At 42.2% G+C, this 20367-nt stretch overlaps 6 protein-coding genes across 23 annotated transcripts; 3 read left to right on the top strand and 3 right to left on the bottom strand.

Annotated features, from left to right (window-relative positions):
* Window positions 1-152: 152 nt before the first annotated feature.
* Nse1 (Non-SMC element 1) lies at window positions 153-1076 on the bottom strand. Its single transcript, XM_017074390.4, has one exon. It carries the CDS (start codon window positions 975-977, stop codon window positions 261-263), a length of 717 nt encoding a protein of 238 aa, XP_016929879.2. The 5' UTR covers window positions 978-1076; the 3' UTR covers window positions 153-260.
* A 215-nt stretch (window positions 1077-1291) lies between these two features.
* Window positions 1292-8387, bottom strand: Nhe3 (Na[+]/H[+] hydrogen exchanger 3). Of its 13 annotated transcripts, none has more exons than XR_010653570.2 (15): window positions 7767-8386; window positions 6220-6344; window positions 5971-6159; window positions 5622-5911; window positions 5408-5554; window positions 5019-5322; window positions 4846-4957; window positions 4633-4786; window positions 4516-4567; window positions 4264-4299; window positions 3884-4080; window positions 3715-3823; window positions 3523-3654; window positions 2388-2565; window positions 1292-1688 (listed from the first exon to the last, which is right to left on the bottom strand). XR_010653570.2 is itself a non-coding variant. In XM_065863474.2 (15 exons), exons 1-14 carry the CDS (start codon window positions 8086-8088, stop codon window positions 2392-2394), a joined length of 2187 nt encoding a protein of 728 aa, XP_065719546.2. In that variant the 5' UTR covers window positions 8089-8386; the 3' UTR covers window positions 1292-1688; window positions 2388-2391. The 13 variants fall into 13 exon arrangements, 10 of the variants coding, with proteins under 10 accessions (XP_065719546.2, XP_065719522.2, XP_065719528.2 ...); XM_065863474.2 differs by having other exon boundaries at window positions 2388-2409; XR_010653564.2 differs by lacking the exon at window positions 1292-1688 and adding an exon at window positions 1797-2225 and having other exon boundaries at window positions 2388-2767; window positions 7767-8387.
* Window positions 8388-9443: 1056 nt separating this feature from the next.
* On the top strand, window positions 9444-18472 carry LOC108020957 (retinol-binding protein pinta). Of its 4 annotated transcripts, none has more exons than XM_017089403.4 (4): window positions 9444-9459; window positions 17107-17423; window positions 17482-17854; window positions 17917-18472. In XM_017089403.4, exons 2-4 carry the CDS (start codon window positions 17119-17121, stop codon window positions 18178-18180), a joined length of 942 nt encoding a protein of 313 aa, XP_016944892.3. In that variant the 5' UTR covers window positions 9444-9459; window positions 17107-17118; the 3' UTR covers window positions 18181-18472. The 4 variants fall into 4 exon arrangements, with proteins under 4 accessions (XP_016944892.3, XP_016944891.3, XP_016944889.3 ...); XM_017089402.4 differs by lacking the exon at window positions 9444-9459 and adding an exon at window positions 16715-16964; XM_017089400.4 differs by lacking the exon at window positions 9444-9459 and adding an exon at window positions 16716-17035.
* On the top strand, window positions 10658-12629 carry LOC108020956 (acyl-coenzyme A thioesterase 9, mitochondrial). 3 transcript variants are annotated; one of them, XM_065868996.2, is made up of 3 exons: window positions 10658-10858; window positions 10916-11163; window positions 11238-12629. In XM_065868996.2, exons 1-3 carry the CDS (start codon window positions 10806-10808, stop codon window positions 12218-12220), a joined length of 1284 nt encoding a protein of 427 aa, XP_065725068.2. In that variant the 5' UTR covers window positions 10658-10805; the 3' UTR covers window positions 12221-12629. The 3 variants fall into 3 exon arrangements, with proteins under 3 accessions (XP_065725068.2, XP_070853034.1, XP_016944887.4); XM_070996933.1 differs by having other exon boundaries at window positions 10921-11167; window positions 11238-11536; XM_017089398.4 differs by having other exon boundaries at window positions 10672-10858; window positions 10921-11163.
* On the bottom strand, window positions 12546-15986 carry Ube4A (Ubiquitination factor E4A). Its single transcript, XM_017089397.4, has 3 exons — window positions 15199-15986; window positions 14748-15130; window positions 12546-14640 (listed from the first exon to the last, which is right to left on the bottom strand). The coding sequence occupies exons 1-3, from the start codon at window positions 15920-15922 to the stop codon at window positions 12769-12771; spliced, it is 2979 nt and encodes a 992-aa protein (XP_016944886.2). The 5' UTR covers window positions 15923-15986; the 3' UTR covers window positions 12546-12768.
* A 196-nt stretch (window positions 18473-18668) lies between the features above and the next one.
* LOC108019717 (uncharacterized) lies at window positions 18669-20352 on the top strand. The gene is made up of 3 exons (XM_017087631.4): window positions 18669-18833; window positions 18883-19954; window positions 20012-20352. The coding sequence occupies exons 1-3, from the start codon at window positions 18796-18798 to the stop codon at window positions 20126-20128; spliced, it is 1227 nt and encodes a 408-aa protein (XP_016943120.3). The 5' UTR covers window positions 18669-18795; the 3' UTR covers window positions 20129-20352.
* The last annotated feature ends 15 nt before the right edge of the window (window positions 20353-20367 follow it).

Genomic DNA, 20367 nt, shown 5'->3' with positions numbered 1-20367 from the left:
TATGAAAATTGTGGAAGGAAAGAAAAGTATTTCTATTTGGTGGCAAGGTTTTAAAAAGTATATGTTTGAAATTCTTAACAATGTGTTATGAAACCGGCGGTTTGTTTCTCAATATTAAAAGTATCACTTCAAAACTTTAAAAATAGTATAAGTAAATTGAACAGTTCGTTTATTTGTTACCTTTATATCACTTAATTAATACCAATAAATATAGGTAAGGTACTATTCGAAATCTATACTATAGCCATCAGAAATGGCATTTATGAAGATTGACTGGTGGAACGCCTTAAAGGCGTTGTCCACAAGTTGCCGCAAGACGGGCAAATGTCGCGTCGCTGGAGGTAGGTGCTGATGCACTCGCGATGGAACTGGATGTTGCAGGATCCGCAGCGGATGTCCCACAGCACCAGGCACTTGCAGAGCATGCAGTTCTTGATGTGCTCCCCGTGATTGGAGGCCAGGTAGAAGCTTAGTTCGACAAGGCTGCGCGGCCCCAGGTAGATTCTCTCGTCCAGCTCCATGAAGTAGCCCATTTGGGTCCATATTTGCAGCAGTTCCTGCATGCGGCTCTTCTTCAGCGGCTTCGATGTGCTCTGCAAGCCAAGCTCATTGTAAGCGGCATTCCAGGGAATGTGACAGTCCTCCTCGGAGGCAATCTTGTCCAGCAGTTTGGAGAAGTACTGGCAGTCGTCGGGCGACAATCCGGTGTTGGCCACATTGTCGGGCGTGGCGTCCGTCTTGGCGTACACCAGGTACTCCTCGGACTTGATCGGATACTTGATGAAGACGAGGGACTGGCCCAAGTCGCTGATGGTGTCGTTTATTTCGCTAACGATTGCTTTGATGGCCTCCTTGCTGGAGGGGATTGGTACTTTGTGGCGGGCGCACAGCGGGCCCAGGATTTTGTCGATCAGCTCGTAGCTCAGGTAGCTGTGGTTCTTGCAGGCGCGGAGGAAGCCGCGCTTTACCACCTCCATGACGATTATCGGTGATTAGTTCAGTGGATATAAGAAATTCAAAGCAATTCCGGAATCATCAGCAAAAATGCGCGCCGTCGCAGTGTGCCCAGAGCAGCAGTGCCGTACAATACCTACATACAAAATTTGGTCACACTGCGGCGCTATAATTTTAAATTTCGATGTTTTAAAAAAGTCTTTAGCTTGATATCAACTTTATTATTTAAAAAGTGACTTTAAAAATCAAATTTTAAAGTGGAATAAAAATGTCCTAGTTAAAATCGACAGGGGTACATTTTAAAAAAATTGTCCTTCCATTTTCCAAAATAAAACTATTTTTCATTAAATTTTTTTATTTATTTTCGTTTAGACTTAAAAATTAACAGCACAACAATTAATATCTTCAGAGAGCTTCGCTTTGATTTAAATACAGCGTATGTATGTAGTAAGAAACTGTGTCTTAGATAATAAGGGGAAAAATTAATAGATCACCAAATCGATCGGCATTTAAACTTTAGAAATAAACCGAATATCATTATTTAGCTCAGTATTCAAAACGATATATTTACACTAACTTTCTTAAAACGAAAAAGCTATAAGTTTATGTTGTGTAAAATACATCAAAAATTAAATCCGATTACTTCTGCCTTTGTTTTATAACTTTTTTCCATAAAATCCTAAGAGTCTGATTCTCGTCGACACCGGACTTTGAACATGCTCCAGAATCTCCATCTGAATACAAATTTGTTTGTGGTTTCAGGCGAATATTATATAATTGTTTGCATATTTTGCGATGTCGAATAAATAAGAGAAAGAAATATATGTCTATAAGTATTCGTATAAATTTTCACTCGGCCATTTATTTAGGCTTATTTATATGCAGATATTTATAAGTTTGGGCAAAACTAATTAAACTGCAAGGACGCAAGGAGTTGACAAAATTAGAATAAAAGAGGCTTTATATGCATGTAATATAATATGGTGGTTTAAGGTATGGTATTGGTGTGTGTCAGCTCGATGATAGGTAGCCTTTTTCAGCTTCAGTGCCCTTACGGATTTTAATTAACTGATAAGCTTGATAATTTTAATTAATGTTTATAACTAGAGTTCCGAATCACATATCGTAAACAAGAAAAAACTGAGGAGTAATAATCTAATTTGTACAGATTTCACACTTTCCATTTTAAATGAGACCAATTTCAATAAATAACAAAAGAAAAGAACAATAGATTTAACTTATATGTAAATATTTCGATGCTCGCCTCTAACCTAAAAGAAATAATAAAAATATTTAGAAGAAATCATAATATTATGGCAATATATAAATTATAGTGAATGAATGGTTACTTTTTTTTAAAATTTAAATACGTATTTATGTACAATAGGCGATAAGGAAATGAGGAAATCAACTGCAATTTAATTTGTACTTACATGGTTAGTCGCGTGTTAGAATCTAAGAAATTAGATTATGAGGAAAAATACAGAAATTAAAAGTGAACAATACAAACGAACTGCTGTGCCTTAAGAAGCATTGGTTAATCTGTTAATCAATTCTTTGACTGGACTAACTGACTCTGGACTTAGTTTATCATGTCTGGGTTGTCTCCGTCTGTGCTTCGTTTAAAACATTTGTTTTACCAAGGAAAAGTAGACAAAAACAAACAAAAACATTATAAATAGTAAGTAAATAAAATACATAATTAACTGGCTCGATCTCTTGATTTCCCATACAGAAATGATTACATGAAATTATTAGTAACCAGGCTGAGTTCATTTGCAAGGTGATGATTGGCTTCACTCAATTGGACAGACTTTTGTTTGGGCATTACCAATGGTTAGAATTTATAGAGTTGGTTTGTTTTAGATGAATGCAGTTTTTCAGTTGATTGTTGGAGTTGTTGTTATTGTTGTTGTTGTTGTTAGAGCAACCAAAGTTAAATTGATAAATAGTCCGCATGAGTTTGTTAGATGATTGATTAGGATTGGTCGAAGGAAAGACAGAAAGAAAGAAAGAAAGATGCCGCAGAAACGAATAAATAAATTAATATCTTCGCTGAGAGAGTTGTTACATTTTCGATTATATAAGTATATTTGGTAAGCATGCATTTAGTAGTAGTTAACAGTCAAATCAATATTACATAGGTTAGGTTACAATCGTAGACTAGAAATCGCTTGCCGCCGCAAAAACTTAAACATTTAATCAACAATATTGAAAAGTAGGTGCAAATTAATATATGCCTTTTCACCTACACCACAAAATCAACATTTAAATTATACAAAAACAAAATATCGTTAAACAAAAATCACATTTTCATGGTTGTTAAGTATTTGACCAATTTAAATAACAATATGTCTACTTTGCCAAAGTGTCTATGGTGTAGATTCTTTCGGGTTTTTTGGTTTTTTTTTTCGGTTTAGTTGAGGTTTTTCGTTTCGTGTGTTAATGGCCAGCTTGCTACGCCTAGGATTAGTCTTTGGTGGTTGGGGTGCTTCGCTCATTCGGTTATTCAATATTTCGGTAGCTAGCAAGTAGATGGTGATTATCGCCGGTGTACTTGATACTTACGCGACTCAGGGAGTTCCGCCGACCCGCGCCCGGTCCCGTTCCGGGTCCCACATCCTGGCCAAGACCATTCCCGGTATCGTTGTCTATGCAGATATCCGAGTCCGAGTCCACGCGCCTAAACTCGCTTCCATCCTGAAATGAATTCCACTAGATCATTATCATTTCACTTGCTTTGTGGACTGCCCAACTCACCTGGGTGAGCTGCTGCGTGGTGGTGAGCAGCCTGGCAATGGGATTGCAGCAAACGGGCAAGGTCTCCAGGAGAGTGGGTCTTGAGTGCGTCAGCAAGGGCTTCATGTACCTTGAGATATGGGATAATTTGTAAGTTAAATGCAACCTTCGATTGTCTCTTTGCACTCACTTGGTATCAAAGTTCGCCCAGATCCTGGCCAGAATGGCCTTCTCATGGCTGTTGCGACGACGTCCGCCGCTTGGGCCGCCCAAGCTGCCATTTGGCCCATCCGCTGGCGTATCCAAGTTGGACTCCGTGCCGCCGGACAAACGCAACTTGCCGCGTCCTCCGCCGCCATTCTCCACATCCTGTAAATAACCATCAGACTAACACCGAGTTCAATTAAATGATATTAGCTCTACATTCGATGGGGGTGAGCAAAAGAAAAGATACTAATAAAAACAACGCCTATCTACATTTTGATAATAAATATGGTATAGGTAAGGTAAAATTATAAAATCACTTTAAACCAAACGGACATGTATTGAATGATCATTGCCAAAACCTACCGTCTGCGGGTGTGAATTGTCCATTGAATTGTAAACCTTTTTTAGCAGATGGTTTAATGTTGTGAAGTGCAAAGAAATGTATAAATAACAAAAATCATGAGTTACAAAATATTCCTTTAAAAGAATGTAAGAGAGAACTTGGTACTTGCAATCATGGTTTCAAGAACATTATACTTTAATTAAGTCTACTTAATCTCAATAAACCTCAATGCAGTCTAAAATCACGTATATACGTGACTTTTGTATACTCACACTGTGCACTTGGTAATTATTTAATTGTTCAGTCTCATCGTCAACGCCAACACTGCAATGAAGAGAGATTTTTCGATAGTAAACGCGGAAGCTTTTAAATGTTTGTCATGTACTCACGGTATTTTCAACCAATTTAGCAGAAAATTGGCTGCCCCACCCTGGATTACGACCGTAAAGATGACAATCAGCGATGTGGCGGTCAGCATGGTCTGTCGCGCATCCGACACTGTATTTCGGATGGCCAAGGCAAAGGACATGGCTCCACGAAGTCCTTTAAAAAATATATGCTCGTTACAGATAATCCTTTAGGAGCTGCACTTTAAGACTTACCAGCAAAGAAGAGCATGTGCTGAAAGTTGGAGGAGATTTTAGGTTTACGCTTGATGTTTAGCAGCCAGGATAAGGGATACACATTCACGGCACGTCCTATTGCGGCGCAGATCTGCAAAGAGAAAGTATTTTTTGAAACATTCTGAATTTCATATAAATGAAATTTAACTTACGAAAGCTGTTATAATAAATCCTGCATCGAAATGATGCTTGGGGAAGGTAAACATCGAAACTCCAATGTAAGAAAATATAAAGTTCTCGGCCAAAAAGTTCAGCAGCTCGAAGATCTGCTTGGTCCTTTGGCGCGAGTCCTCCGACAGGTTGTTGTATGTGTAGTGAGCCTGACAGATTCCACAGAAGAGCACGGCCACCACTCCAGTAAGTTCTGTCGCCTCGGCCAGCAGGAAGGTGCTGTAGCTCATCAGCACAAACAGCGCCGACTCTAGTAGGGGAAAGTCACGAACACGCGTAAATTTGGTCATGTGTGGCAGGAGTTAAGGAAGTTGTTGGCCTAGTTGTTGTACTTAAACATATACTTAAGAATAAATTAGTTTTTGAAAAGGATATCAATGCTGTCAAGCAGCCCATGGCGGCGCCAATCATCAGGGACAGCAGAAAGATGGAGAAGAAGTCACTTAACGAGCGCAGGAAAGCTGTAGTTTCGAATTCCCCCGTATTGGAGTAATGTTCACCATAGTTTTGGATGGCTCTGCAAAGAAATCAATACTAATTAATCCCAATGAATGGAAATAGATGACAAAAATAAATACACTTACCCGCTTAGGACAATGGCCACGGCATCGTTGAGCACAGATTCGCCCAAGACTAGCGCATATAGGTTTACGTCAACTCGCAGATCGTTGAATATGGCTAGAATGGTGAGCGGATCTGTGGGCGAAATCAGGGCTCCAAAGTATAGAGTGTCCAGGAATGTGAAACTGCTGCTCAAGTACTTTGGCATCAGTTTCACACAACCGTACATGAAGCCACCGATCAGGAAAGCCGACAAGGTGGTCCCCACAATGGCAAACGTCAGGATGGCACCCAGATTGCGAAAGAAGTATTTCTGTGAACTCAAAACTCAGTAAATGTTTTACAAGACAGTATTGATCTCAATGATCTAACCTTTTTCAAGCTGTAACCCGCGTAAAATATGATTGGCGGTAGTAAAATGTTGAAGAACACCTCCGGATCGAAGGTTGCCTTAAGATCGATTTCGTTTTCATCCACATCGTGAACCTGTCCGCGAAATACATAGGCGTACGTCTTAATTCCCTCCGGCAGTTTGGTTCCATTCGTTTGGTTGACGGGATACTAAAATAAAGACAACAATTCTATTAGCCTCGACATTGTTTTGATATCTTAATGACTTACTTTAAACCAGAGCGTATCGGGCGGCAACTTATCGGTGTACGTCGGAACACCTTGTGGCTCCACCTGCATGTGGACCAGGGTGGCGGAGGTGCCCGCATACCGTATAATTGCTCCAACAATCAAGCCTGAAAATGAAAAAGAAAATTGGTTTTTAATTAAAATTCCATACAAAAATGTATTATTATTATATTATATTATTATATACCTTAGATCAACGCCTAAAAAATGTGAAAGCTATTTTGAACATATTTGATTCTCTAACAAAAATGCAAATATTCAGATAACCAAATCGAATTTCTTTTTAGTCAGTATTAATAATAATATTGGAACGTGCTCATAAAAAAGTAATATAAAATTTCACTTATGTACATATGTTTGCCTTTAGGTCACATCAGATTAGATTCTCGTTCCTCATAAATAACTTAAATCAAAAACCAGACTTCTTTCCGGCCTGACCTATCGCAAAAGCGAGAGTGTGACTAATAGAAACGAGCCGATAAGAAAAATGCTTAGTCAAACCTTATCGAAAAAAAACAACCACTCAACAAGTGATTTTAAGGGTTTTTATTTATTTTGCCGCCTTTTGTAATGAACACATCTTGGGGGTTAATCAATCGAGCTGCCCATAACCAAAAGCTTTCACCCGCTCTGTTGAGGAATGTTTACAAATCCCAATTTATGCCCGACCTGGGGTTTCATCAATTCCCAGGCTAACCTGTTTTATTGAATTGTTTCATTAGCTTCAATTAGTTGGAAGAAATCTTGTTTGCTCTTTTATTGCTGCACACATATGTATGAATATATAAAAATGTTAGAACAACAAAGTACTCGGCAGATTGGCGCGCTCATGAACGAGTGAAAATGTATTTTGGTTGGAAAACCCCAATGATAATGGCTGACTAAGCACGACAAGGTCTCGTGTACAATATCTTTGGTGCCACAAGCTCTGCTGTTGTTGCGTGCAGGTGAATTCTTCTATGGTTGTTTACTTTACATATCTTTCTGCCCAGGGTGGCTTTCACTGCCTCTCAAATGCTCGCACTTAATGTCACGGCTGCCGTACACAAAAGCGTAATTCCGAATAACAAAGAGGTGACAATGAAAATGGCAGGTCTACAATAAGACAGGTGACCGATAACGAAGAGCTTTGAGTTTAAGAGAACAACGGAAAAAGGGGTGTTAGAAGACAACAATAGTTAGTAGTAACTAGGACATTAGTTCTAAGGTTTTAATACCGTCCACAACAATAAAAATAAAATATGTTATCTTCAAAACAAGACATTTGATAAAATAATAATAATTTTTAGTCTGTGCAGATATATCATAAGCGACATAAAGTAGAGACTTGTAAACGTTTCAGTCAAATAGTTTTAAAATTAAAAGTTTAGACAAGCCAGAAAGCTAACAGCTTGTAAATTACACATATGTACGTATATATCTACATACATATATCCTCTTGAAAATAAATTTGTAAACTTTAAGGGGCCTGACAACTGATGGTGAATATATAGAATGATACGCCCTAAGAGCCTAAGGATCCAACATACCGTATATGACGGCCAGTCCGGTCTCGTGGAGCCAGGAGACGCGATGGTGCTTAAACAGCCATATGGTGAGAACCGTAAGGGCCAGCAGGAACACGAAGACAAGCAGATCCAGGCTCTGGATGCGGTGGTTCAGCGTGGCCTTCGCGTCAAGAGCGATGTCCGTGTCCGTGGCATTGCATCCGGAGGTCAGGACGCACAGGGTCAGTGCGGCCAGGAGGAGCCCGCTGCTCCAGGATGTGTGTACCTTCCGGAGAACGGTTGCGTCCTTCATCCGGCTGGGCGATGCCATCTTTATTTCCGTGTCCACATCGCAGTGGGACATAATTTCTGGTGATTCAGCCTGCGCCCGCAGCCGAAATCGATTTTCGCGTTACGACGTCGCTGTAATTGATTCGCGCACCCAGGAGCGTAGCCCTGGGGTTGGGGGTGGTGCTGGTGCTGGGAGCAGGACGACCACGCTCAGGCGGCGTCAGTTGAGTGGTTGACCTCCTCTCGGTTGGTTATTTGATGCACAGTCGTTTTTAAAAATATATTTGTTAAAAAAGAGCTTTATTCATTTTTCTGCACTTCACTCCGGATAAAAAAAACAGTCAGTTCATATGGAAACAAACCGTATGAAACTGTAGTGTTACCGTACGCGACCAGCGGTAAAATGCCAATGCTGCTTTTCAACAGGAGCGGACTTGGAAAGTAAGGGTTAATTTTAAGGTGCCGGTATTAAAATAAATTTTATACATACTTGTATCGAATCCAAAACTGCACTTATTCTAAGCTAAAAATATCAACAACATTTGTGATGCAGTTTTTTAAGTAGCATATTAATTAATATTAACTTGTCATTTTTATTTACATTTCTTTAGATAATCCTTTAAAAAAAAGTGATGGTACTGCCTAAAAATCAGTTTTTACTTCCGAAAAATTTAAAAATATGTTAAACTGGTTTGAGAATTGATCAGCATCCACTTAGGGTCACTTAATTTTTCTGTTGAACTTGCATAGCTTGCTTAACAATAACGTTATGCGAACTTAACCTTAAGACTCAGAGAGTTTCCCCTAGAACACTGCTAGTCCATTTCGCTAACAGTCAATTTTGAAGCCTGTAATTTCCGATTTTATTACAATTTCTATAGGACTTTTTATTTTTTTAGTAGCTGAGAGCCCAAAGACAAATGGGCCAAAATATACACTTTTTTAGACTTTTTACAGATATTGGTATTTACTTTTTTTTAAAAAAAAGTGGGTCTGAGGCAAATCAGAAACCTATCAATTATGCCAGTGGTTGAAATCTGTTTGTGTGAGTGATTTGGTTCCCAATCGGATGTTCGGGAACGCATTCCCAAAAAAGACGGTTTTGAACGCATTCTTCTACACAAAACAACACGCATTAACATTTTTCAAGGCAAATGGGCGTGCTTTGTGCATTGTATTGCGGTGCGTTCAAGATGTGTTTAAATATAATGCATATAGCTTCATTTTGTTAGAAATGTAAAAACAGAATGATCGTTTTTACGACCTTTTTTTGGCTAATGTACTCTTGAAATACAAATGAAAAGACAAAAGGAAACATGCAAAGAAGCGCGCGGTTTTTCTCGTCTCTTGCATTTCTCGTCAGTTGCATTTTTATTTTAAAAAGTGAAGTTCGTGCCAAGTGTTCTTGCTTTCTGCAACCAATTTTACATAAATATTTTCACAGGCAAGTTAAGTGTAGTTAATTATGTGTAGTGCAATATTAACACAATAGAGTGGAAGTGAAAAACGTAACCACAAAGACACATTTATGTACATACATAAGATAGAATACAAATTACATAATACATATGTAAAAACGTATAAGAAAACTAATTAAATAAACAATATAAGCATTATATGTATGTACAGTGTACACTTTACATTGTACATTTTACAATGTATCAAAACAAAGATTATTCTGCTTCAAATATAAAAGCAAATTTGTGTTTGTTTTTAAAACTGTAACAATAAGGTTAATTTACTTATGTTCTATGCGTGCCAAATATATCAAAGCGGGTCCATACTTTAAATTTTGTAAATATCCGTTTGGCTAATAGTTTGAGTTTTCTTTTCTCTGTCCTACTTTGAGTTTTCTTTCGTTTGGGTGGAGTTAAGTTGAACCATTTCCTAATTTTTGTATAGTACGAGAAATTTAAAAATTCCAAGTCTGTAACTAAAATTGAAATAAAAATTACATTTTGTTATTGCAATATTTTAATCCAAAATGTGGTTTCTCTAAAGCGAGCAAAATTCCAGGTGCATTCTAAATAAATTCTTTCCAGAACGTGTTCCAGAATGCTATTATTTCCTACTGGGCGGGGCACCCAATCAATGGGTGTAACAACTGCTGTTTTACGCTGTACGTGTGCCCAAGCAGAAATGTTTCCTATAGTTATTTGAAAATCTTAAAAGGTAATAAGTTCATTTGAGCATCATTTTTTAAATCAAATTTATTTTTTAATATTTTTTAAAAAAATGAAGACTGAAAATTTTAGACTCTAAAGTTTAGAGTAAAAGCCCTGCTTTCCAAGCGATTTCATTTTCCCTCTTAAGGATCATCAAAGATTTCGAGAGCCTAATATTGATTGCAAAAGTATTCGATGAAACGGACCTTGAAGAAACCATTAATATAATGGTTCAAGATGGCCAAATCCTTAAGGCTTACCAAGTGAACCAAGTTATCAACTGTTAGAAAGTGTAGGTTTATTTGGACTCACAAAAAAACATTTAGTATCACATATTTTAGATGCGGTTCCTGATTCTGTTTAAATTATGATAACATTTATTTTTTAAATTTCTTAACTATTCAATTAGTATTACTTTATTTTATTTCTATTTACTTGGGTTTTTGACATAAATACGTACATATATGTATATTTTCTGTACAAATTGTGAGAAAGGGCTGGAATTATTGCGTAACACACTAGTCAGGAAAATCATAATGCATTTGCGATCGATTCTTGGGAGGAGGGTTATCGAGGTGCGACGGTTGTGCCCACAACTGGGAGCTCTTCGTCACCGGTTCGTGGAATGCGGTCGGGATCAACTGGAGTCCGGGCACTGCTCGGGAACCATGGCAGACGGTAACCGGAAGGCTAGCTCCACTATTGTCCTCCAATAATCGCAATACCAATCCTAAGCGCAGTGGCCAAGAAAATCAGGGAGCACATTGGGGTGGAGGGGGGATATCACGCCATCCCGAAGAGTCGGGAAGGGCTGCTCAAGTTCCAGCCAGATCCCAGCGACTTGCCGGAGCGCTCCATGATAGACTCACAAACGACCGCCAGCATCCTCATGGAATCCGATGCTCTGATGCGGGAGCGCTTTGTGTACGGAGGCGGCTTGCTGCGCATGGGCAGAATGATGGAGGAACTCGACCTCCTTGCCGGTAAGGTAGATAATCCGATAGATAATCCCGAGAAATATGTGGATGTATGTAGAGCTCCATTATACTCCTTGCAGTTTGGATCTCCCATCGGCATGTCTTTCTGCCGAAGCTGCCAAAAGGTATTCCATTGCCGTACACTTTCGTCACCCTGCTGGTGGACCATGGCCACTTCTTGGTCGAGAAGTTCAAGGCGGATGTGGATATCTCCCTCTCCGGTCACGTTTCTTGGTCAGGCAATAGTTCCATGGAGATCACGGCATATGTGCGGCAAAACGGGATGCTCCTGGCGAAGGCCATTTTTATGATAGCCGCTCGCGATGCTACCAATTCTGGTCCGGCTCCTGTGAATCCCCTGACTCCGGCCAATGAGCTGGAGAAAAGCTTTTACCAGGAGGCTCTGGAGCGCCAGAAGCGGCGTATGGGTAAATTGCCCCACTTGGAGATCAAACGAAAACCTTCGAAGGAGGAGGAGCAGATCATGTACGAGGTGTTCACCCGGACCAAGGGCATCGAGGGTCCCACACCCACGGATATGACTGCTCTGCCTCCGGATTGCCGTTGGATGTCCAATTCTTACCGCAGAACCTTGCTGCATCCGTTTCCGGAGCACCGCAACGAAGCCAATACCATATTCGGAGGCTTCATCATTCGCAACGCCATCGAGATAGCGTTCATGACGGCCTCCCTCTTCTCCAACAACTATCCCGTGATCCAGTTCATATCGGATGTTACCTTCACCCATCCGATTCCCGTGCACAGCTACATGAAGCTGAAAGCTTACGTGGTATACACCCAGGATAACTACGTTCAGCTGATGACTGTGGTGGACGCGATAGATGGCAATAGCTTTACACAGTTCCAAAGCAATACGGTGCACCTCACCTATTCGTGCAGACAAAAGGTTCCAGAGGTCCTGCCAAAAAGTTATTCCGAGGCACTATGGTATCTAACAGGTCGTCGATACTTTCAACGCTTTCTCGAATCAATAGGTCGAGACATGGAGGGCTGTGAAACATCTCCTCCGGAAAACATCAATGGAGCGGGAGAATGCATTTAGTGATAGGAATTAGTGAATGGGATCAATAAAGCAACAGCATTTAGCAAAGCAGTAATATTTTCAGAAGAGTTGATAAACTAGTCCCTCAACTTTTAAGCTATCTAGAAGACAACTTTTGCAGTAGTCATCGCCTTATGTCCTATAATGACCATATAAACGAATACTAAGTTGTATGTTTAATTGATACAACAACATACATACATGGTATTTTTGTTTTACATAGTTTTTTAATTCATTTTAATTCTGTGGTGAAGAGGGAAATCTATTTTGAACTATTTATGCTAATACAACCAAGAAAATTTTGAAATGAAAACATACTGAAAAGTACAGTTTGAGAATATAGAAACATTTATTCGACCGTTAAGGAAAATAGATTAAGAATAAACTTCAAAAACCACTAACTGTACAAGGATTGAACATACACACAACATTATGTATGACTGGAATTCTTATGAACAAAAAACATTGACTATTGCCTGATCCGTTATCCCGTGGAGTTAACTCTTTGGTTGGGCAGCTGTGCCCGCAGATGCGGCTGCGATGCTCCCTCAACTCTTAGAGCGGGCCGCATCTCGCTTGCCCTGAATCCACTGCTCGATCTCCAGTTTCAGAGCCTCGTTGGACTTGACCTTGTCCATGGTGAGTGGTTCGCGATTGAAGGGATCGGTCTGATCGCTTAGGAGATGACGGGCAATGGTGGAACGATCCACAGTAACCTTGGAGCTGGGCAGCACGACAGGATCCGTCATAAGCGTGGAAATAATCGGATCCAGATACTCTTCGGGCGCATCGGCCAGCAGCTCCTGCTCCTCCTTATACTGAGCTCCCATTCGCGCCACCTTTACGGCAAATTCGGACAAGTCGCCGATCAGTTGGCCTCCTCCGATCCGGACTAGAATGTTCTCGGCGTAGCCGAAAAGCTGTTCACTGTAGGAGCGCCCATCCTGCGACACCGCCAAACAGAAGCTGTCATCAGTGCTCAAATTGATGTAGATGTGAGAGATCTCCAGCACCGTCTGAGCCGGATCGAATTCAAACTCCTTTTTGTCCTTGACCTTGAAGCGTTCCTTCCTCGGGCCAACTAAATGCAACAGGAAGTAGTTCAGCATGGCTGCAATGCGATCCACCATACTGTTGTGGCAGAAAATGCTCCTGATCTCCGTGGTCAGAAGCTTCAGGATGTTAATAGTGTCCCTTCCGAGGATGTTGTCAAAGCGCGCCAGCATTCCCAAGTGTTGAAGGTTAGACACCTGCTGTTGGCGCTCATTATGCGACAGCGCATTCCACTCACCATTGTCCTGAGCCTGCTGCAGCTGCTTGATCTGCTCCAGGTTGGACAAAGACTCGTCAAGTAGGAAGATGGCATCATTAATTAACAAATTGATGAATCGCAGAAAGATTGGCGGCTCAATGGCCTCCATGTTTTCCTCCGCTTCGATGGCCAAGTCCCGGAAGCACTGCACGTGCTCGGGCTTTGTCCACAGAAACTCCATTATAGCATACATGGGCCGGCGGTAGTTAAATTTCTGCTCGAACTGCACCGACTGTCCGGTCATCTCGATGCTAACGAAGACGTTCAGCAGACTGCGAACAACCTTCAACCGATCCGAATGGTTGTCAAAGACATGAGTGACGAAAGTTTGTCGATTGCTTCCAAGAATCTGTGTGGGCAGTAGAAATTCCAGGGCTTCGGCTAGTTTGGCACGAAGATGAGGATTTTTTACTAGCCCCGAGCTGCCCATGAATAGCAGTATCATCTTGAAGAACGCATCATGGGCGGAAAAATAAATATGGATGTATTGATCGCCGTTGAGTCGCCGGCAGAAATTCAAATACGCCGAAATGTTGTCTATAATGCCCTCTGGCACGGATTGCATATAAGGAGCCACAAAGGGCGGCGTGTCCGAGAGCAACTCCAGGTTGCGATGTAGTTGTGGGGAAAAGTCCCGCTTGTCCAGACACTGTTCGTAAATCTCACGCGGCAGCATTGCCACCTCCGTCAGCCAGATCGCCGAAGCCTCGAAGAACTTCAGCAAGGCGGTGTCATTTGTGGGCTCGGACAGCGTGTTCTTTATGCACAGCACCTGCTGCATCTGTTCCAGCATCATGCGGAACAGGTTTTTGGTCAGTTCGTTGTTGGGATCGCTGTTCAGAACCTCCCCGTAGGCCGTCTGGGTGTTTTGTAGTTCGCGCATAACGCGAGTGAGGCGTTCAATGCAGGGACGATGGGCAAGTTCGAAGCATTTGTGGGTCATGTAGAAGATCTCCGTCACGAAATTGTACTTTTCAGCCGTTAGACGCTCTTCGCCCTCCTCACTTGGAAGCAGACAGGTCTCGTCATGGGCCTTTAGCAGGCTCACGCCCTTCGCCTGGCGATCCTTGTCCGGCACTGCACAATAAGTAGGGTCCACCAGAAGAACCTGCGACAATGGAAGATAGGTTTTAGATTGCACTGGTTTTAAAATCGAGTAATTTACAATATACCAAAAAACTAAAAAAGGTAGCTAAAGTGTAAAAATATATTTACCTTTAACGAGGGCAAACACAGAGGAGCACAGAGACGAGTGAGAACTGCACAGAGGCTGGTCATGAAAGCATCGCTGGCCGTGCTGTGAACCGTTTGCTCCAGGTTCAGATTGATACTGCTCCACAAGTGACCGCGCGACACATTTGCATCCAGGCAATTGGCCAGCCATTGGAGTGTCTTTTTCTTGGTCTCGGGTGACAGAACGAGCAACTGTTTGACGAGCAGGAAAGTGGACTGCTGGTGATGGGATAAAACGCCCCACAGGGCAGCGTCCGTTTGGTTTAGTGATAGCTCTTGGAAAAACTCGTACTTGGCCGTTTGGGTCTTGGGCAAGATTGAGATGCACAGAAGACTTCCCAGCAAAGTGTCCATGTACTCGCCACCTGCAAAATATCAAGTTTAAAATGTAGTAGAGACCGGATCTAAATTATTTAAATACCAGAAGTCTCACCTTTAGCTTTGGGATTCGGAGTGGTAAAGTCAATGAGTAGCTCTCCCAGGACGGCTGCTCGCTTATCGCGCACAAAGAATCCCAGGATCCAGAAGACGTTCTTCTTGACCGTAATCAGGTTCTCCTTCGCAATGAGCTTTTGCAGATCGGTGAGCATCGGGTAAAAGATGGCCTTGAGGGCGCCCAGGGCCTCGATCGGTTCGTCCTCCTCCACCACCTTGCAGGCGACGCGGACCAGGAACTCCTGGGTGCTGGTGTCGTGCTCGTCGGCCTCCTCGAACATCTCCAGCCACTGGGCAGCAAAGGATTGTGGAGCAAAGAGATCCGGCTGGCGCATGCAGGTGCTGGCATTGTTCAGGATCAGGGCCAGGACCTTGGAGCAGTCGGTTTTCCGCTCGGCCTGAATCCGCTCACATCGGGAAAAGGCTCCGCGCAGGTAGCACATTGCCCGCGGCTCCAAGGCCTCCGGACTAGCGTTGCCCACTGCATACTGGCCGGTCTCGCCCAGCATAAGGCGCTCGAAGAGGGCGTGGGCCACCAGGTCTTCCCCCAGCGTTTCCTCGCTGGTGTCCACCACCACGTCCGCCAGGCACAGGCCTGGGGCGGAGGAGGCCTTGTTCAGCGTGAACAGGAGCACCTCCTCGACCAGCTTGTGGGACACGCCATCTGCATTGGTGCCCTCCTGGAGCAGAGCGGCGAACGGGTTATCCTCGACGCTCGTCATCGGGAAAATATTAGATTTGCTGTCAGATGTTTTCCCTTGAAAATCTGACTGGTCACAGTGTGCCCGTTGGTGGTGACCGTACAAATACACTAAAAAATTCAACTTGGCAAAATGACGGTATTCCCGTGGGCGGCAAATCGTTATTTTCAAAATTAATCTAATTTTGTTTTGTTTTTCAAGAAGCGGAAATTAACAATGACTGTTTCTGCTACTACGGAAACCTATATTTATAAATCAAATAATCGAAATATAGTTTAAAGTGAATCATGGTATTTGCTATAAAATGTGTTTCTGTATTATGAAATAACGTACTTTATACTTACATGAATATGGTTTGCTCCAAAGATCTTAATTGTTATAATGTAATCAGTCCGCACCTGGTTTTAAATGTGGAGGTATCAGATTGGCGGGAACAAATCGAGCTTTGTTCTTTCTGGTGGCATTTTAAGTATCGGCTGCACGTTTACCATTGTCACTCGAGTTTAAGACGCTCTCAGGATATCCACGTTTCTTGGCCATATAAAATACATACATGATTTCTAGAAGGTTTTTTCTGCAAGCTGTACTTCAAGAATACAGTCAATTAATTAACGTTCTGCATTTAATTTCCGTATTGACTTTCAAGATTGCGAGCTCGCTCATAGGGAGCGAAGAACGTTATCAATCTGCTTTTCGTTAAGTAATTGCACTCGATTAACCTTCTTTATCAACGGGATTAATTTAACAGCTCATATCTGGGCCAGCAAAAACCGCAGCCGCATGCACTCGAAAAATAAATCCAAAGCCAATTAAGACAATCAATCGCAATGCGACCCATAACGAAGTAAACCGACTGGAATACTACAAGCGCCAGCCTGGTACTGGTACCACCCACCATACTACCTCGCAGCCCCCCAAGGCCCCGAATCCAACCACCTCCACAACCACCCTGTCCACAAATGTCTTCGTGCATTGTTAAATCGGCTTATGATCAGGCAAAAGTACGTTGATTCCACATGTTACTCGTATATCATTTTGGCAGTCGACGAGGAATTTTCAAACGGTAAACATATGCACGCAATCCGATTTTCCATCGGAAGATTAACTTGGTACAGTCAAAACAGCAGCTGGGAAGTAATTATTCAAATGTATTTACATAAGTGAGGGGCTGTGACGCGATAAAATAACGATTTTTACCATTTCAGATTATTTTGAAAATGAGTGTGGTGCGACCTCTTAAGCCCGCCCTTCAAGACATATGCATCAGGGAACTAAACGAGGTGCCCCAGCGGGTGTCTCAGGATATCGAGGCTCTACGAGAATGGGTCTTGAAGCAACCACATCTGCGGGCCTGCACCGACGACCAGTTCCTGCTCGCCTTTCTGCGCGGAACCAAGTTTAGCCTGGAACGGGCCAAAGAAAAGTTTGATCGGTTTTATACCCTGCAGGGAACCATTCCCGAGGTCTTCAATGATCGTCGACTGGCCACAGATCCCCAGGTCTTAGATATCATAAGGATGGGGTAAGTGTTCTTCAGACAGAGTCTTAAATACAACCATTACTAGCTATATTTCTTACAGAGTTCTACTTCAAATTCCCATGGATGCGGACGATTCGGGACCTTGTGTGACCATTATTCGAGCTGGTTCCTACGACACTAGCAAGTACAAGTTTCAGGATATAATACGAGTCGGTTCCATGTTCGGTGAGATCATGATGTTCGAGGACGATAATGCCACAGTCAGCGGTTATGTGGAGATTATGGACATGTCGGGGATTACGGGTACCCACCTCTTTTCCCTGCAACCACAACTGCTGAGCAAGTTTTCCACCTATGCGGATGAGGCGATGCCGACGCGCCAAAAGGGCATTCACTTTATCAATGTCCCTGCGGCTTTCGAAACTGCGTTCAATTCGTTGCGATCCTTTTTCCCAGCCAAAATCAAGAGCCGGGTGAGTCTAAAAACTACTTACGATTGTCTCTCATATGAGCTTTAAAATAATTTTTATTTTAGATCTCGGTGAGCTCCGATCCGGAAGCTATATTCGATATAGTGCGTCGCGAATATTTACCCAAGGAATACGGAGGAACAAGGGGCAGCATGCAGGATATAAGCCATACCATGGAAGCGAAACTATCTAGTTATGAATCATACTTTCAGGAGTCCCAAAGATTTGGCGTTAATAACAAGTTACGCGAGTTCGGGGACAATGTGCGAAAAGATAATCGATCCTCCTTTGGCGCTGTGGGGTCCTTTCGAAAACTGGAAATCGACTGAAATTCAACGTCACGATTTTATCAATGCCAAATGCGTAGATACCGTAATCTTATCTGGAAAAACAATACAGGCAGTCGCAACACTAAATACATTGAGTCGTAGAATTTCCTATTTATAAAACACCTTCAAGAGATATGTGTGAAACTGGTGAAGCAATAACCACAAAGCGCCAGAAGATGTGATATGTGACATTTTCAGGAGAACTCTATGGATATTCTAAAAAATAGATACTTATAATATAAATGTTTTTAGTTTTGTTAATAAATTTCACTATGTTAATATATTAATTTAACTATATTCCAATTAGTTGGAACTCCAGTTCCCATCCTCTTAAGGATCCATAAAGTTCCTATAAAGCGCAAATACAAATAATACGAAAATTTAATATCTTATCGATTTATAGTATGACCTGTACCTACAACGTAGAGCTACTTTGGAATCCAGTGAATACCCCAACTGGAATTCGATAGTAGTAATCGACAACAGCTGAAAGCTTTTACGGTCAAAAGTTTTTGATAGTATGTTTTCGTCATAAAAAGCAACAATTTTACCTTTAGATACCACTCATCGGAGTACAGGGTCCTCTCCACTGCCGGTTAGCCTAATCCTGTAGGAATGGCGTGCATTGACAATCTCAATGATGACTGCCTGCTGTAAGTGGCACTATAATCTGGAATAGACCTTTCCATATCAGTTGATTAGTAAAATTGTAGAGTACCTGAATCTGGACGAGCAATTGCAGCTATGGAAGAGTTCGGAGCCCTCATCCCGCCTGAGATCGGTGCTATCGTACACATGGCAGCACCACACAGATCACTCCGTGGACCAGGAAACCTTTGCGGGAAGTCCCGACGTCCTCGAAGATTTCCTGCAGTCCATACGCTTCTCTGTGGAGGAACTCACGCTCCGGTACTTGAACATGGAACAACTTGAGCAGTGGAAGAACCACACCTTTCCCACCATGCGGGAACTGACCTACATGGGGGATGAGAGCAGTGAGATGGAGGGTGACTCCGACATTGCGATTCTGGTGAAGTGTTTTCCACTGCTAGAGGCCATTGGGCTGAGCGGAAACTGCAGTGGTCAGCATATTAGTCAGTGGAGGCATCTCCGTCGACTCGATCTTCAGCTATGCTGGTACTTGAACACCCAGAACTTCGAGGAAATCTGCCAAAACCTTCGGCTTCAGACCCTGAGCATCCAATGGCACAAAGCCGAGGAAGATGCCTATGTGCAAGCCATCGCTTCGTTGCAGGAACTGGAGGAGCTGGAGCTGGACATCGTCCACCTCAGCCCTGACAACACCAGCAAACTATTGCGTCTGCCCAAGTTAAGGAAGCTCCTACTGCACAATTTCGAGCAGATGGACGAACTGATATCGGACATTGGACGTCTCAGGGGTCAGGATGTGGTAACCGCTGCTTTCAGCGATAATATCTGGATGATGAGAGCTGAGGTGTTGGCCAAGTTTCGAAACCTCCGTTGCCTGACCCTCGTCGACGATGAAGGCTGTGCCGCCGTTGACTTCCGCCCGATAATCAACTGCTTTCCTCTCCTGGAGCAACTGCATCTAGAGAACTCACGGATTTGGCTAAATGCCGACGGAATATGGGACGTGGTGCTTGCCTGTCCCCGACTCAGGATCTTAAGCATGTCCAACCAGGTCCTGTACGACGAGTTCTTCGCCTTTAGCAAGTCAACCATGAGCCGTGCCTTGAATAAGCGGAAAGAGCCTTTAATCATGCATTTTTATAAAACATCTAAGGAAGCTCTGGTATGTACATTACTCACTACAACTAAAATGTATTTTAAAACTCATCTTATTCCCCAGATTGCCCAGCACTTTGGACATCCCAAGCTTATAGTTTCCTATAATCCGACGAATAGCATTGACTCACAATTACCTGGCGAATGTATAGAGCTTGAATTTGTACAGCAAGAAACGTGACCCGCAATTAGGTTTTAATTTTTGAAAGTAACATCTTGTTATTTATTTGAAAAACCTCCCGTCTTTACGACTTGTATTCCGGTGGAAAGCAAAATTATTAAAATGGTTGTTAAAAATATGTACATTACATACTTAAATCAGTTAAATAATATTCGCCTAATAAGAGACTAATAAATATTTGAATTCCTTTTACTTTAAAAGTAAATTCTAAATATTTTTTAATTCTGCAGTAAATATTT

This window comes from Drosophila suzukii, chromosome 2L (assembly GCF_043229965.1).
Source record: "Drosophila suzukii chromosome 2L, CBGP_Dsuzu_IsoJpt1.0, whole genome shotgun sequence".
Lineage (NCBI taxonomy): Eukaryota > Metazoa > Arthropoda > Insecta > Diptera > Drosophilidae > Drosophila > Drosophila suzukii.
This window is presented reverse-complemented; position numbering and strand designations above follow the sequence as displayed.

Coding starts and splice junctions, on each gene's coding strand:
- Ube4A (XM_017089397.4), bottom strand. CDS start 15,922: ATGACGAGCGTCGAGGATAACCCGTTCGCCGCTCTGCTCCAGGAGGGC. Junction 15,131..15,198: donor TCCGAATCCCAAAGCTAAAG/GTGAGACTTCTG, acceptor GATATTTTGCAG/GTGGCGAGTACATGGACACT. Junction 14,641..14,747: donor TGTGTTTGCCCTCGTTAAAG/GTAAATATATTT, acceptor CCATTGTCGCAG/GTTCTTCTGGTGGACCCTAC.
- Nse1 (XM_017074390.4), bottom strand. CDS start 977: ATGGAGGTGGTAAAGCGCGGCTTCCTCCGCGCCTGCAAGAACCACAGC.
- LOC108019717 (XM_017087631.4), top strand. CDS start 18,796: ATGGCGTGCATTGACAATCTCAATGATGACTGCCTGCT. Junction 18,834..18,882: donor CTCAATGATGACTGCCTGCT/GTAAGTGGCACT, acceptor TCAGTTGATTAG/TAAAATTGTAGAGTACCTGA. Junction 19,955..20,011: donor AAACATCTAAGGAAGCTCTG/GTATGTACATTA, acceptor CTTATTCCCCAG/ATTGCCCAGCACTTTGGACA.
- LOC108020957 (XM_017089400.4), top strand. CDS start 16,889: ATGATCAGGCAAAAGTACGTTGATTCCACATGTTACTCGTATATCATT. Junction 17,036..17,106: donor GTCAAAACAGCAGCTGGGAA/GTAATTATTCAA, acceptor TTACCATTTCAG/ATTATTTTGAAAATGAGTGT. Junction 17,855..17,916: donor CAGCCAAAATCAAGAGCCGG/GTGAGTCTAAAA, acceptor TTTTTATTTTAG/ATCTCGGTGAGCTCCGATCC.
- Nhe3 (XM_065863450.2), bottom strand. CDS start 8,088: ATGTCCCACTGCGATGTGGACACGGAAATAAAGATGGCATCGCCCAGC. Junction 5,555..5,621: donor GTGGCCATTGTCCTAAGCGG/GTAAGTGTATTT, acceptor ATTTCTTTGCAG/AGCCATCCAAAACTATGGTG. Junction 3,655..3,714: donor CCACGCAGCAGCTCACCCAG/GTGAGTTGGGCA, acceptor AATTCATTTCAG/GATGGAAGCGAGTTTAGGCG.
- LOC108020956 (XM_017089398.4), top strand. CDS start 10,717: ATGCATTTGCGATCGATTCTTGGGAGGAGGGTTATCGAGGTGCGACGG. Junction 10,859..10,920: donor CTCGGGAACCATGGCAGACG/GTAACCGGAAGG, acceptor TCCTAAGCGCAG/TGGCCAAGAAAATCAGGGAG. Junction 11,164..11,237: donor GGAACTCGACCTCCTTGCCG/GTAAGGTAGATA, acceptor TACTCCTTGCAG/TTTGGATCTCCCATCGGCAT.